At 43.1% G+C, this 16,704-nt stretch overlaps 1 protein-coding gene across 1 annotated transcript in view; it reads right to left on the bottom strand.

Moving 5' to 3' along the window:
• The window catches only part of OBSCN (obscurin, cytoskeletal calmodulin and titin-interacting RhoGEF), a 184,822-nt gene that overhangs the window by 76,587 nt on the left and 91,531 nt on the right, over positions 1 to 16,704 (bottom strand). Inside the window, exons 55-65 of the mRNA XM_026842630.1 lie at positions 16,282 to 16,548; positions 14,109 to 14,375; positions 13,291 to 13,560; positions 12,524 to 12,790; positions 11,380 to 11,646; positions 10,273 to 10,539; positions 9,283 to 9,555; positions 5,430 to 5,696; positions 3,026 to 3,298; positions 2,135 to 2,407; positions 70 to 357 (exon numbers count right to left, since the gene is read on the bottom strand). Coding sequence (XP_026698431.1) covers positions 70 to 357; positions 2,135 to 2,407; positions 3,026 to 3,298; positions 5,430 to 5,696; positions 9,283 to 9,555; positions 10,273 to 10,539; positions 11,380 to 11,646; positions 12,524 to 12,790; positions 13,291 to 13,560; positions 14,109 to 14,375; positions 16,282 to 16,548 — 2,979 coding nt within the window. The remainder of the gene's footprint in view (positions 1 to 69; positions 358 to 2,134; positions 2,408 to 3,025; positions 3,299 to 5,429; positions 5,697 to 9,282; positions 9,556 to 10,272; positions 10,540 to 11,379; positions 11,647 to 12,523; positions 12,791 to 13,290; positions 13,561 to 14,108; positions 14,376 to 16,281; positions 16,549 to 16,704) is intronic.

The following is a 16,704-nucleotide window of genomic DNA, read 5'->3' on the forward strand; positions in this document are numbered from 1 at the left end:
GGCATGCCATGCGAAACACAAGGTCAACAGCAGCTCACGGTCCTCCATGGGGCATCAATCTGTTCTCACCTAGCTGCACCACTTGAGGGAAGTGCACTGGCTCACTGGCCCCAACTTCGTTTACAGCTGAGACGCGGAATCTGTACGGTTCACCCGGGGTGAGATCATCCACCATAAACTCTGTGGTTTGAATAATGTCCTTGCTGCATGACTGCCAGCCAACACCTGGGATTTTCCTCTCCACATTGTAGCCTAGGATGTCACAACCGCCGTCACTCAACGGCTTGTACCAAGACAGAATTACAGAGTGGCTGTTCTTACTTAAAACTTCTGGTTCTTCAGGTGGATCAGGGTGGGCTGAAGGCACAACAGAGGTCCGGTGACGTACGGCAAGAGGAATAATGCTTTATACTAAAACAACCAAGAGGCTTCTACAAGCAATGAGAAGGAAGCACAACAGATACAGTATTTGTCTTATTGTAAAGCTGAGTGGGTAAACGCCCATGACTCAGACACACCTGTGCACCATGGAGCTCTCCTTTGTCTGCCCTCATCTACCCTGCTAATGACAAATACTAATTTTCCAGCTGTCATCTCACATACTTAATATCACGTATCCTTGTGCATTTTTCCTGCTGCTTTGTCCCACCCAGCTCAAAATAAAGATGACCCTACATTGTCAGTGTTATCAGGGAACTTAGTTGAAAAGTTCAAGTACATTTGTCATTGATCAGATTTATTTCGGGTCTGGCCTTAATGGAAATCAAGTTACTGTTGGACTGCAGAGTAACCCTAGCAGTTTAATAGCAAGTCACTCACTTTCTGCGTATGCGTTATATATGTCACAGCATCAGGCAATAACAAATAAATACCTAATGGCAATGGTCTGGCGTCCTACCACACTGCCTACTGACGATCATATTCAGTACACTGGAAAATGTTCCTCATTAATTTACACTTTGGCTTAGAAGACAGAAATAATTAGAATAAATTAAAAAAAAAATAGCCTTCAGGTTCAAGGCATTTACCAAGTAAATGACCCACCAAAATGTACCAATCCAACAAACTAAAGGCAAATACAGTCAACAGCTAGTTCTTTAATTCTGGACACCAGAAACATTTCTTTCCACGTAACGTTAAAGCTTCTTTTCTGTATTTTTAGCCAAATTTCATGCAGAAAACCTGTCAACGGGAGGAGTGCATGAGGATAGTATTTTGCAGTTCCTAAAATGTAGGTGCCCAAAATCAAATAATGCTGGTTTAAATCTGTGAACAACCAATTTTTTTTTTTTTTTTTTGTGAAAATTACTGGAATATATCAGAGATCTCTCAAGTCTCAGAAATCATTAGACAGACCGACTGCCTGTAATAATTTAAAGAACAAATGGTCAGTCAGTGGCTCTTGAGCATCTCAACTACAGTATACAGGTAAACTACCTTGCAATTACCTCGTAACATCACTGGCGTTACGCTGGCGTGGCCATTGCTGGGTGAACCACCTATGCCACTGTGGGAAGGAGCCAGACCTTGAGTGCTGGGACTCACTGGTCTAACCTGCTCCACAAGGGAACTGGGCAGCTATCATCTTCTCTACATGCAAATTACTCCAAGAGCTATTAACTCTTGTATCTCTGAAGTACACAGTGTGTGTTTCACGGATCTCACCCACATGAATATTTTAATATTCAACTCATTCATCTGGAATACTTGTTGCCCTCCATTTGAATAGATTAGCAGATTTCAAAGGGTTCTCTGCTGCCCAGGATAGTTTTTCTGCGTGCACTCTAGTTCAACTCCTGCCTGTGCCCCCATGTTTGCTGAGGGTGACGTTGAACTCTCAGTAAATTGATCTCCTTTGATCTCCATGTTATATTTTACACAAGACTCCAGCGAAAGAAAGGTGGTGAATATCTCTAGCATCTGTATCCTGATACAATTTTCTTCAGATGAGCTAAACTGTTTCTGGTCAAAGAACAAGTTGCCCAGCAGCACCTTCTCAGACTAAGAACACTGGCTTGGGACATGCAAGGCACAGAGAAAAGAATCATCACAAAGATTAGAAAATTAAAAGTTGTAGCTCAATACCAAAGTCTGAGATTTCAAGTGCCACTGGGCTAGAACAACAGACACTTACCAATCACAGATAACTTGGCTGATGCAATTGCTTCCCTGGAAGCAAAGGTCACCTCTCCAGAATGATGCAGTTGGGCTTTTTTCAAAATAAGTTTGTATTTGCTTCCATCTGCCTGTATCTGCCAGTCCTCATCCGATTGGATTTCTATGTCGTTACTATACCAGGCAACTTCGTTAATTGGCACAGCTTCACTTAGAACACAGCTGAACGTAGCTTTCTCTCCCAGAGACACTTCCACATCTGTGAGAGGCTGCAAGATCTGTAGGCGCCATCCTATAGATAAAAACAGGTGATCAACCCCCTCAGTTACAGAAACAAATAAAGGCAAGGGATTCTGTGAATATTTATGTTGAAGCTCTGGACAGACAGGCCTCGGAGACCAAGGAGATCATTAAGAGGGAAGTTATGTGTATGATTAGAACAGGAGGTAGCACTGGGGGCCAAAACTTTAAAAGCAAGCTAACAATGTCTGTCTTTCCCAAGCAGCAGAAAACTGCCATGAAGATACCATGCAATGACTGAGGGGTTCCGATCCCCACAGGGGTCTCCAGTAATAGCATAAAATGCAAGGATACAGAGATAACGTCGCTGCTGACAGAACTCTCATCTCTAGAGCCTTGAAGTACCTACAAGCAGAATCTATCTCATCAGAATAATGCCAACTGTAAGACAGTCATTTGCTGCTAACTCATTGCCAGCTGACGCTGATTATATCTGTGTCATGATGTACAGAACAAGAAAAAAAAGGAAATTGTACAACATCATCCATAAGAACATTTAGGTAAGAAGCAAGCAACAAATGCAAATTTTCCTCTCTGCTACTCATCATATTTCCCTGCTTCGTTTGCCCTTTGCAACCAGAAATTTAAGACTCCCCATTGCTTCAGTTACCTTTCACTGTCAGGAAGGCTGAAGTCACCGCATCGCTGCACGTAAAAGTCACCCTGCAGCTGTCCTGGGGAGTTAGGTTCTTCAGCAGCAGAAGATGCCTGCGCCCATTTTCAAAGTAAACCATCTCAGTGTTTTCTGTAGTTTTGGCAGGTTCGTCGTCAATCAGCCAGTTGTAGTTGTAGCACTCAGGTTTGGAAAGGTAGCATTCAAAGAGGGCTTCCCCTCCTTCCACAGCTTCCACATTCTCCAAGCCCTGGACAATGCTGTTCTTGGCTAGCAAAGAAGGACAATGAACAGTATTAATTATTTGGCCATGCATATTTGAATATTAACAACCCTCGGAGCACTGGATGATTCCCACTGCTGGAAAGCTGATGGAAAGGTTGTGTATATGCTAAACTGTAGGTTTAGTTATTCATTTCAGCTATGCTCTAACTCAATATTATATTTAAGAACACTTTTAGTGGTGAGATAGTTGAAAAATTATGATCAAACTCTAGGACCTTTAGCATTTCATCTAGACTTCCTCCAGAAAACCTAACTTCTGTTTTGACAAATAAAGGAAAAAATGTTGTTGTTTATGCGAATCAAGCCAACACTTAATAGGAAAGCATAGCTCAGGAAGATAAACTATAATCAGATTCCTTCTGTCCCACAGCAGGTAGCATTTCCCACGGATCTCCCAGGCAGCACTATTATCATCATAACTGGGAAGATGTGAATCCACTGACGGCCCATTATAAAATTGTACTACCTTTCATGCAAAGCAAATATGAGAGAATATTATAGCTGGCAAAGCTGTAGTGACTGTCATCTATGTTAACGAGTCTGCCTCTAGGAAACACACACAGTTAAAATCTGTATTAATAGTATTTTGAATAGAAGGTTTCTGAATTATTGCAAAATCTCTGTGATAATGCATTAGGTTTATTTTCTCATAGACCTTTATTTTCTCACGTGTGCGTGCTGAATCGTGTGGTCAGAAGCATGCACATATCTACACACTCCATTTGACTGCAGAATCAAGCATCAGTTGGCATTTGGACATAAGCAATCAGCCTGATGCAAAATTAAATACAGGCTGGTACATGTGAATCTTATTTGTGCTAGACCAGTTATGTGGGCAACTTACATGCACCACAGTGGGAACACATGGTTGAGTAAATACGATTTACACAAATACCATACAATGGTCAGCATGATCTATAATATAAAACAACATCCTGAGACATTCCTCTTTGCATCTCTATAATCATTATCTGGAACTGTTCTAAGCAAGGAGAGAGAAAAAAAAAAAAAGGGCAGCTGAACAATTTATTCAATAGCAAAAGCATGAGTTACTAAAAAGTTTCTGTCATTTATAATATTCATACTTATGGAGAACAATGAGGGGTCTGTAAATCCCTGGAGAACGTATAATTTTGTTAGAATGAATCCAAGCTGTTTACTTGTGCATTTTTGGAGTGCTGGTTTCCCTGACTATGAAAAGCAGACTATTGCAAATCCTAACTCCTCTGGGATGCTTTTAGAATACATTTATTGACATCTTTTTAAATCCCTGGAATTGGAAAGTGCTTTTCAATGTAGAAAATATTATAATAAGTAACACCCTGTTCTTCTGTACTCACAACTCTGGTTAGGCAAGTAGGCATAGTTGCCTAACAAAGCACAAAAATTCAGAAGTCACATCAGCACTACTGCTCTTCCTGATCACACTGATTCACACGGTGACCAAAACGAAGAATTCCACACACAGCAGAAAAAAACCCCAAAAAACAACCAAAAAAACCCAAAACAAAACAAACCACCAAACAAACAGCAGTATAACCCCCTAAACCTATTGTTAATTTCTTTACTTGCTGTTTCCCAGGGCCCTCACAAACGCTGATGACAAATGAGAAGGTAATTCCTGAGTGATCAGTATTTGAAGTAAGTAAAATACTAAGCTGTCTTAGTTTAGCTGAAAATAAAATGACATTTCATGCTATCCATTCACTACTGGTTTTAAGACACACTGTGTGCAAATAGCACTCTGTAACAGCAAAAAGTTCTCACTGTTCCTTTGGTGATTTTTCAGTCGTTCAGCAGGACACATCCCAGTGCACCAGTGTTCCAGTTCATTGCAGAAGTGTGACGTGCAAGTGGTGTAATAAGTGAATGTTAATTAGAACTAAGCTCCAGTGAAACGCTGCAGCTTTGTATTCGATTCCCATTAACTTCCAACTACTTTTATCACTGTTAGCAGTACCAAACAGTACCACTGTCAAACCCACGGTATCTCACTGCTACCAGTCCCAAAGTGCAGGTATCTGATGTGTCACTTATTGTGAGGTGCTGCCGTGATTTTTCCACCTCTTTTATTTGGAACCCATGATAGTCTTCCTCTTTGGCTGGAAGACCTCACCTTGAACATCAAGTGCAGCCATCACTTTAGTGCCTTCAGCTTCACAAGAATAGATGCCAGTGTCTTCTGGTACCGTAGGTTTAATTTTTAGCATGCTTACATTCCAGTCCTGATCGATAATCACTCGCTGCCCATCTGCATGTATTTCCTGATCATTTTTCTTCCATATGGCGTGTACTGGCCTAGAATACTGGCATATGAACTCTGCTGTGCCATCTTCATCAACAGTTATATCCTGCATGGGACTGACCACTTCAATGGTTGGATCTGTTAACCAACATGTCAGGAAGGACATGCATTAGTGGATCCTCATGAAAATTTGCAACTTAGAGATTTTTGACAAGCACAAAGCCTGTGGGGAACAAGCAGAGTGACAGTGCAAGCAGGGAGATGACTGGGCACGCCGGGGATTAGCAGTTTAGTCTGTGCTTGTGTCAGCATCACGCAGGATTGAAGCAAAACTGGTACATTAGAATACAACTATCACACTGGAAAATGGGCCACCAGCAATTAAGGATTGTGCTTTAACAGTCCTGAATATTAACTTCTGTGCAGAACATCTGCTGTGATTCCTTCCAGGCTTAGTTTTCCCCCCAGCATTGCTGAGACCATCTAGACTAGAAAGTACTGGATGTGAAGCACTTCTGCTTCCAGAACGTGGCAGGAGCGCAGGTCTGAGATGGAGGAGTGCACTCATCACACAGCGGTATAAAAACACCAAACACTCTACTGGCAGCTCCTTCTAGGAGCAAACTGTGACTATTCTTTGGAAAGAAATGCAACACTCAAATGCAAATATTCACCCCTGCTCCATCCCTGGCGGTGTTCAAGGCCAAGCTGGACAGGGCTTTGAGCAACCTGGGATAGTGGAAGGTGTCCCTGCCCATGGCAGGGTGGTTGGAACTGAATGATCTTTAAAATTCCTTCCAACCCAAACCATCCTGTGACTTTATGCTTCCTGTCCTGTGGTGGTGGTGATGGCTATACATCAGGAGTGATTGGCAGCACGAGGACAACCTGTAGCAAAAAAGGGCACTTCACCAGACACAGGTACTTGTTTTGATTAACCATGTGGTCCTCTGCAGCAGAGACACAGTTCTGGGGAAAAATATATGGTTTCCTTTACAATAGCCGATCTAGAGATGCAGCATGAACCACTGCAGCTTCAGATTGAGAGCCAGTAAGATGCTGGGAGCAGCTGGATACACAGCTCCTCGGAAGAAGGCAAGATCCATGAGACTGCTTTTAAGCATCCAGTCTTTTTAAAAAAAAATATTAGTCTTGTTTCTCAGGAGGCAGCTATAAAGCACAGTATATCTATCTATCTATCTATCTATCTATCTATCTATCTATCTATCTATCTATCTATCTATCTATCTAACCTCATAACATTGTGAGCTTCCAAATCAGCCAAGGAATCCCTCCTGAGACAAGAAATTGGACCACCTTCATACAACTGCAATATATACGCTGAAAAGAAATCTCTATGAAGTCTGAAAATGGAAGTCTCTGCAACATCCTTCTCAGCTGAACTATGTCAACTTCCCACAAAAATGGGTATGGCTACAATAGGACATAACAAGATGACAGTCAGTGAACAATAATATAGCTCCTTATCTTTCAAACAGTTGTTCTGATCACGTCAGACAAAATAAACTACACTGGACCTCTGGCTGGAATGCTCCTCTTGAAACTGGTACATCAGGTTGAGGATTTGGGATGCTAGTGGCAGACCTTGGGAAGCAAAGATAGTTTTGCAAATGTCTTTTGGAAAGTTGGTGCAAGGCTTGATCCTGGTCCCTAAGGCTCCATCTACCACTCCACGTGTCTGCACGTGTGTATATGGAGAGGAGGCATCGACGCCAGATCATGGAGGTGTTTTGGTTACACCAGGACTGAAGAAGCAAGAAGGTATCTGTGCAGACGGGGGAGTACACTGCTGTCCCCTTCCATAAGATGCAGACATGTGCTCCTCTCAGCAAATGTCACCTGTGGCCTTGGAGAAGGAAGGCGTCCTGGTTCTCCTGCCTCATTCCTCTTTGCCACTGCTAGCCTAAGACCTTGGTGGCCCTATTCACACCATGCTTCTAGAATGGCAGAAAGCTCCTTGAGATTTAGGAGCCAACATATGCCCTGGGGCCTGTAATTCTCACCCTGCCCAAGGAGGTCAGAAGAAGGCACAGCTCCTTCAACCTTTTCTGTTTCCCCCTGACCATATGTGAAGACAGAGTCATGATGAGCCACTGAAGGAATGTAGTTCTTGGGCAATGATATTGTGAAGGGCCAACAAGAAAAGCTTCCATGAGACCTTACTTATTGTAGAATATATCCAGTTACAAGCACGCTTTACACCAGGAGAACGGGGCACATGGAACAGAGAGAAAGACAGCTCGTTCCTTGATGAAGAACAAGCTATGGATAGCTAGATAGACTGAAATACACCTAGTTTGAAGACAGGTCTATTTTAAAATTTCTGGACAGAATAGAGTGCACAATATTGGCTGTTAATACAGGTACAGTTAGAATTTTGCTAGTGTTTTACTTCCCTATTCAATCAAGTATTATAACCATGGTGTAACTGAGGTGGGTTTTAAATACCTTTCTCATCCTAATCCAATTATAGTCCTATACTACTGTGATTCAGGTTCACATTAAAGAAATCTTGTCTTAATAGAAGCACAAAATATCCATCTACATATGTGATCTCCAGTGGTCCCTTCCATCATCAACAATGCTGTGATTCTGTGAAATCAAAACTTCTCAGGAGCTCTTTATTTGACTGAGTAGAATACCTAATGATGCATTTATTTTAACTTCATGTTCTAGGCCCTAAAACGAGGTTTTGTCTCTGAAAATACGAAACTCAAAACTGATACAAATGGACCATGGGATCTGTGTGGTTTGCACACATAGTTGTTGCTGCATCATTCTGATATGAGGAAGAAGTGGTTTGGCGTTTTATCTTTGTAGAGAGTTAAATTTTCTGAACGTACAAGGGACACATTATCAGGAAGGAGACATCAATCACTGACAACCATTCATATTGTGGGTCATTGCTGTTATAGTAGACAGTTACACCATGGTGGTAGATTTTCATACAGAACTCTTAACCCTTTATTTCCCCATATATACAAATACGTTTTCCCAGCAAGGAATAAGTTACTTTTGTCTGAAAAATAACAGCTTTTCCCAATGGCTATAAAAGGACCGGATGTGAAGGAACTTGCTTTATCAAGTCTGGAGCTCAGTGTTATTTGCGGCTTCTGGCTACCCTTACCAAATGAGAAAAATAATTATTCAACAAACCAGAAAGCTTTGCTTGTGCAGTGATGACCATTACTATTCTGGCAGTCAACAAACGACGCACAGTTTTGTCACTGTATTACTGCAATGTCATATACCCTTTGGTTTCCAGGAAGAGGTCTGGAGCCCAAAGTCTTGGGAACATACTGAGCTCAGCGCCAGCAGCCCAGCTGTGAAGCAGCACAGCGGTAATTTTGTGATTTTCCAGCTGCATTATATTTTGTGGTGTTACAAAAACACTTGAGGGAGGGATAAAAAAAAAAAAAAAAAAGAGATGCTACCACAGTAGTTTGTGTTCAACTCTAGATGTCAGGTAAAAGCAGCAGCCCTGACCCTGCAACCCTTTCTTACCTGAGCCACTGAAAAAAAAATCAGTGTGGTTTTACCTGTAAGATTTCTGGCATGAGTATGGGTGACTTGCAGAAGTAGAGGGTTGCAGAGCACAGAAGAATTGTGAAGGGATTTAGTAAGGGTAGCCTGGAAGGCAGAAGCACTAGTGCACTGCGCAAGTCCAGAGGTGGCCATGTGTGTGTTTCTCACAATGAAATACCTTTGACTAATAATTTAGCTGAAGATATAAGGGACCCAGCTCTGAAGGTGACAGTGCCTGAGTCATGGCATGCCACGTCATTTAGGGTTAAAGTGTGGACCATCCCGTCCCGCTCAGAGATTTCAGTCACAAAGTTGTTGTGAAGGGGAGATCCATCGAGCCACCACTGCACGTTCTTCACGCCCGGGTGCGAGAGCTCGCAGGTGAACGTGGCTGACTCACCCACAAAGACGTCTGTGTTCTTTAAACCAGAAACTATGACTGCTGCTTCTTCTGTATAACAGAGCAAGAGAAGGTACCAAAGGAAAACAAAAGCATAAACATGTACATGTCTCCCCCTGCAGAACTAGCCCAAGCAACACTGCAAGTTTTCCAGGAATGCTAAACTTGTAATGCCAAGGGAAAGTTGTAATTCCAGGGGGAAAAAAGAGCTGAAATCCTCATTAAGGGATTTAGAAACCACCTTCCATCCTTCACCTGCTTGCAAGCGCAGCGTGTGTATGTCTGCAAACACTGTTTCATTGGGAGGAAGCTCTACTCCATGACCAAGTCATGACTGGCTCTTCTGTGTGTTGCAACCACCTGCACTGACACTGTATGAGGTGGGAGGCGGGGAGGTAGCTTAGGTTTTAAATCGTTACTTACAGTGCTTGAAAAGAGTAATAATATCAACGATGACAGAAGCTGGAATCAGTAATAACAAGTATTTCAGTATTTTTTTTATGACCACTGCTTCAAGCACAGAGTTTTTCATCAGTACCATCATCTGCTATGGCGCACAGTATGGTCGCTACTTTGAGCTACCTTAACATATAAACATTGGTCCAACCTCAGCCTGGATGTGCTTATATCTCCACTGAAATCAGGAAATAAATGAATGGACTTTCACCTGTTTGCATCTGAGACAAGTCTGGCCCGTTACTGTCAAAAATTTTGGAATAAGAAATCCAGGCTGCAAAATCAGAGCACTTCTGCCACATTTCACCTTACCTTGCACATATACAGAACCTGTGGTGATCTCGTATCCAGTGCTACAGGTGTAATCACCACAGTCGTCAGGCTCTACACCATGGATGATCAGCTCAGCAATGTTGCCTTTCAGCTTCATCTCATACTTGTCACTGGGCTGAATGACCACCCCTCCTTTTCTCCACTCGACAGGAGCATCCGGCTTGGAGATCTCACAGTGCAAGACAGCTGTTCCCCCTTCTTCAGACTCCACATTTTTCAGCTCTTCATTAAACAGCACGGGTAGTACTGCAGTGGAGAAGCAACTGCATCAGTGACAGTGCTCAGAGGTGCTTGCAACTTCTCCAGCTTGGTAGTCCCCCTCTTTCCGAACCACAACTTGCCTGCTGGCAATGCCAAGCCCAGAGCAGGACTATGGGTTGTGCCATAGCCAGACACTCACGGGGATCGGGTGATGATACACTGAGGGTGTCCACTGCTGCTCTATAAAGGATTGCCATGAGTCACAGGACCCTCAGGGGGTTTCATGTGGACATACACACAATTTCAGCCTAAGCAATGGAGGCACAACAGTACCAATCACAGCATTTGGATGTTTAATCACTGAAACCACGCACTCCAAGAGGAGCTGGTTATGGGGGATAAACTCAGGATGTAAAGGCATGATCTAACTGCTTTAAAAGTAATAAAACTATAAAATCAGTATAAAACTAATAAAACTATAAAATCCAAATATGTAGCCACTAAAAAGGGGCCACAATCTTGGGCTGCTCCAGCTCCATTTAAAATGAGCCTGTTTTAGGTATGGTGAAGTACTCTGGTCTCTTCTTGTCAGGTAGCAGGCAAGTTTCCTAACTGCTCTTGTACGTACCCTCCATTAACAGCAGCTGCAGCTTTGCTCCCAGCTCTCACAGTGAGATCAAAATTGCCACTGCAGAAATAGAGTTGGGTTTAAAAGGCACTAAATTCTTCTTTGAAGAACCAATTGTGGATCAAACCCTTTCCCACAGCTGTAATTCACAGATAGAGCATTGATGATTGCTAATTCAGTGGTAAAACTTCCTTATTACCCCTGTGGAGAACAGCCACAACTATAAGTTCTCTGCCTTCAAGCAAGGCTTCTCCTACCTTTGACCTGCAGTGATGCAGTGGTCTGCTGATCCCCCAAGTCACACGTATAATCACCAGCATCCTCGGCCTCAGCATCATAGATGAAGAGCTCAACACGTGTCCCCTCCTGCCGGATCTCGTACTTGTCACTTGCCTGCAGCACCATATCTCCTTTCCTCCACTCCACATGTGCATTGGGTTTTGTCAGCTCGCAGTGCAGCATAGCCGTGCAACCTTCCTCCACCTCCTCATTTTTCAGGCAGTGTTTGAAAAGCACAGGGAGGGCTTGAAAGGAGGTGAATGACGCAAAGAGAAAAAAAAAAAAAAAACAAACAGGCAAAGCAAAAATAGAAAATGGAAGAATGTTTTCAGGTACTGATAATGCCGTCCATGAAATTCATGCACAGTTCTGGCTGCATTTACCTAAGGAGACCTGCCGGGGGGGATGTCTAGGTCTAAGCCAGACAGGAGGAGGAGGAGGGAGATGAGCTAACCAGCAGGAAAAATTTCAGTTCTACAAGAGCTGCATTTCTCTCCCCAAAACCTAGACTTCTTTTCACAAAGAATTCCCAACTAACTTAAATAATTTTCTGAAGCTCAGAGGGTTTTTCATCCTCAAAAGCACAGAACAGGATAAAAGTACTCAAAGATATACACCTGCAGACCTGAGGGTGCACCATTTGAAGAACAACTTGAGATCATGCAGCCAGGAATCAATTACAAAATAATTAAGGCTGAAGGGACCTTTTGGAGGTCTTCCATGGATGGAGATTCCTCTGCCACTCTGGGTAACAATTCCAGTGTCTGACCACCACTCATTGTGAAAGGTTGGGTTTTTTCCTACTATGAATTTCTCTTGCTGCAGCTTGCAACAGCTGTGTCTCAGCTGTTTACTGATCACCCCAAGGAAAGTCTGTCTATCTCTCCTCTTTAGACCCCATTAGGAAGCTGCAGAGAGCGCTGCCCCCTTCAACTTTCTGAACAAATCTGAACAAATCCAGCTGCCCCTTTCTCTGCTTGTAGTTCCTGTCTTCAGTCCCCTGACAAACTTGCTGGCCTCTGCTGCCCTTGCTCCAACACCTCAGTGTCTGTTTTGTACTAGAAAGCTCCAAAAATGGACATGCACACCTCTCTCCACTGCTGAGCAAAGAGGAAATCATACCTTTAACCTCTAGCTTAGCAGTGGTCTTCCCATCAGCTGTGTGGCAGCTATACTCCCCTGAATCCTCACGGTTCAAATCATGAATGACCAGCGTGTGCACGTTCCCCTCCCGCTTGATGCTGCACTTCTGGCTGGAGCGGATCACAGACGTGCCTTTCTTCCACTCCACCGGGACATCAGACTTGGACACCTCACAGGACAAGTGAGCCGTGCCACCCTCCTGTAGCTGCAAGCTGCGGAGCGCCTTTACAAAGGTGACTGGAGCAACTGTGGGGAAGAGGGTACCAACATTGTTGCAACCACCTAATGCAGATTGGAACTGGGTGCCTACAGTTACACTGTGCACCAGATCTGAGAGGAACAAACAAGGTATTGACATGGCCCATCTCTCAGAATCATTCTACATCATTTAATGGGAAGGTTTTTCAGAGTTTTTGGAGTAAATTTTATCTAAAACTTCATAAGTAGGAGATTGAATGCATATTCTTGACTTTTTTCAGTATTGATTCTGAAGTATCTTAGCTGCTTGCTTCAGGATAAGTTGGATGGTCTTAAAAGAATGTTTGCTTCACTACATGGACTATAAAATGAGTGAAACGACTAGTTGCGATGTACGTATGTAACTCTTAAATGCCTAAATTACTTTAGCAGAATCTCCCAACAACTCCAAGGGCCCCTCCTCCCAAATACACTTCTCCAGAAGCTAAATCAACGTTGACAGAGCTTACCAGTACCTCCTCAATCCCTCTTCCTAGGAGGCTGCTCACCTTGAACCATTAGCTGTGCTGCTGAGGAATGCTGCCCGACTTTGAAACTGATGGGCCCACAGTCTTCCAGTGTCACCTTCCTCAGGATCAAAGTGTGACATGTCCCTTGGACTCTGATCTCATTCATTTCATTGGATTGCAGGGGAACATCCCCCAGGAACCACTGGGCATCCTGAGTTGTTTCCCGGGACAGCCTGCATTCAAACACTGCATCTTCTCCTTCACACGAAGTGACGTCCTTCAGTGCCTCCACTACGGTTGCTGCTGGTTCTTTATGGAAAGATCAACAGGGTTTGATATCTACTTTCAAGTGATGCTTCCTGGGTTAAGCATTCTGTTATGCTCTTTCTTAACAGTACTATATTATTTAAAAGAACCACCACAAAGCAGTAAGCACTAAACACATGGAAATGTAGTAACACAGGCATGTAGTAACATGTTACATTCTTACAGATGTATGATGTATGTATGCATGCACATATATTATGCACATATATATGATAGTCTGTGAAGTATGCATGTTATACTCTGTTGTGTGCATAATAAATATATTATATTTATAATGAAATGTATTGCGAAAACATTGTCAACAGATTTTAGTGGGTGACATTAACATTAAACCACAGAACCACTGACTAAAGATGCATTTCGGGACCCCTAGAGATAACTGACTCGGTTCTTATCCCTCTGAAATCACTCTTATCTCTGAGATCCCCACGATTCAGTCTGGGCACAGGACAATTCTGTCAAACTACTTAATCATGTGCCCCTACCACAGTACCAAGCTCTGTTCAACTCTTCCCCACACAAAGCCCCACCTTTCACGAGCACGGCTGCCGTTGTTTGCTGGTCCCCTGTGTCACACATGTATTCCCCAGCATCCGCTTCACTCAGGTTGTGAATTGTCAGCTCAGCCACGGATTCAGCCTGATGCATCTTGTATTTGTCACTTGGTCGCAGCACTGTCCCAGCCTTCTTCCACTGCACAGTGGCATTTGATTTTGAGATTTCACAGCTCAAAGTGATGGTGCTGCCTTCTTCAGCTTGCTGGTTCTGGAGTGGTTTTGTGAAGATTACTGGCAAAGCTAAACCAAGATAAATCAGAGGGGAAAAAAAAAAGTATGTTTCATTGCTGACTGCAACACTAGGTCTTGTGCTTAATGAAACTGTGGTGCCATTCCAAATTTGCTTCAAAATCAATTCCAAAGTTACTTCAAAACCCAATCAAGGAATGACAGAAAGTGCTAGATTTCCAGAAGCACTAAGCATTCTGCTCTCCCCAAGAATCACTGGGCACTGCACACACTGAGCATCTCAGGGAATGTGCTCCTTCTTACACAGGAGAAGTCATGGATATGGACACTTGAGCATCTGAGTGGATGTATCTCCAAATGGGTACCAAAGCCACAAGTCACAAGCCTGTGCCTGACATCTGAGTTCTTGAGTATTTAGGAGGGTACATGGAGAAATAATACCCCTCATCTGAAAACTGGACCCAGAAGAGAGATGAACTCTGGAAGTCTCTGCACTGACATGTATCACTGATGAGTAAATATGGAGTTTCGATTGATTGATTTACATGTAGAGGTTTAGTTCTTCAAGTCCAGTTCCCTAGAAGAACTTTGGTGGCTCTACAGTTACAGCTGAATTGATATTTGCAAGGGAAGGAGATTGGGTTCCAGAAATCAGAGTGAACTCACAGGAATCTGGTGACAGAGGTGTATAAGAGGAGGCAGTGATGTAGGGATGGGTGGTTTATTTTGTGGGGACTGACTGTGGTCAAGGCACAGCTGCATTTGCGGTGAAGGCATTCCATTGTGTAGCTAAGACCTGTAGCGCTAGGGCTCTTAGGAGCCAGCAAAGGAATAAGGAGGAGAAATAAAGGCTTTGTGAAGACCTACTCTGTCAGGCTGTGTCACTGATGATTCAGAAATCCTTCTCACAAAAAAGTACCAGGCTCTGCCACAATGTCCCTGAATTTACATATGGATCATCTAAACTAACCTACAGCTCCCTAAAAGGTGAAGTGAAAGCTTTTTGTCACCTTTCACTACCAAGGATGCTACAGTTTGCTCATTGCCAGAACCACAGATGTAGTCTCCAGCATCTTTCAGCTGTAGGTCGTGGGTGAGTAGCTCTGCAGTAGAGCCTGTCTGCTTCATCTCATACTTGTTACTGGCTTGAATCAAGACTGACCCTTTTTTTCCACTTCACTGGTGTATCATGTTTGGAGAGCTCAGCACGAAGGGTGACTGTAGAGCTTTCCTTGGCCTGCTGGTTTCAGAGGGTTTTTTTAAGAGAGTGCTGGCATGGCTGGGAACACAGGGACAGCCATCATCAGAGGATCTGCTTACAATACAAATATTCTGGTATCACTGAATCCTGGAGTTAGCGTGATAGCAGGCAGGTGCATGCCCTTTATGGGACAACCCTCGAGGGGTATTTCAAAAGATGGTACTTCACTGGCTCCTCTTTATTTTTGCTGATCTTGTATCTCAGAGAAAGTCACCTTCATATAGCACTTGTATCAGAGTAGATTTTTAAAAACTGATATATTGGCACATTACACCTATTTTTAAGGCACTAGGAATATTTAGGAGCCTTCCTTGCTTGTCATCTGGAGTTGAGTTCCCAAGGAAGTTTGAGCACTTTGACTCTTGAGCACCATTTTCCCAGGTGGAACTACAGCTCCAAGGATGGTTAAGCATCAAAAATGGTCTCATTCTCATTTTAGTTTCAGCCTTGGTTTTTGAAGTGACCGGAAAGAGGCCCTTGGGTCTAGGATTGTGGAAGAGTTACTGCACTTGGGTCCCTCTGTGTTCATTGCTCAGGACACCACAGGAACTAACTTCTGAAAGCCAAAGGACTCGGCTGCTTTATGCCAGAAGATCACATCTGAAGTCAAGGTCAGTAAATAGCACCCTCTTGCTAGTACTAAGCTAAGGAAGTGGAACACATTTCTCATCTGAAAAAGAAAACAAAACAACCTACCTGTAACAGTTAAAGTGGCTGTTGTTTGTTCATTTCCATTATCACAGGTGTATTTGCCTGAGTCTTCTGGTTTTAAGTGATAAATCTTTAAAGTATGGATTGTTCCTTCCTGCCTGATTTCATACTTGGAGCTTGGGGAAATTACGTGAGCATCCTTCTTCCACTTCACCGCAGCATTAGGCTGGGAGACCTCACAGTGGAGGATGGCTGTTTCCTCTTCCCGCAGCTCTGTGCTCTGTAATTTCTCCTTAAAGACTGGAGGTGGCACTGAAAATACAAAACACCCCAGAGGCATTTACAGTCACCTTTCTCTTGTTTCCCCACAGTGTTAAAGTTGCTACTGAACAGTTAAGTATTAAAAAAAAAAATTACTTTAAGTTCATGTTACATATTGGAAAGTTAAAAGAAGTGAATGGATTTTCG

This window comes from Athene cunicularia (genome assembly GCF_003259725.1).
Source record: "Athene cunicularia isolate RWA chromosome 2 unlocalized genomic scaffold, athCun1 chr2_part1, whole genome shotgun sequence".
Taxonomy (NCBI): domain Eukaryota; kingdom Metazoa; phylum Chordata; class Aves; order Strigiformes; family Strigidae; genus Athene; species Athene cunicularia.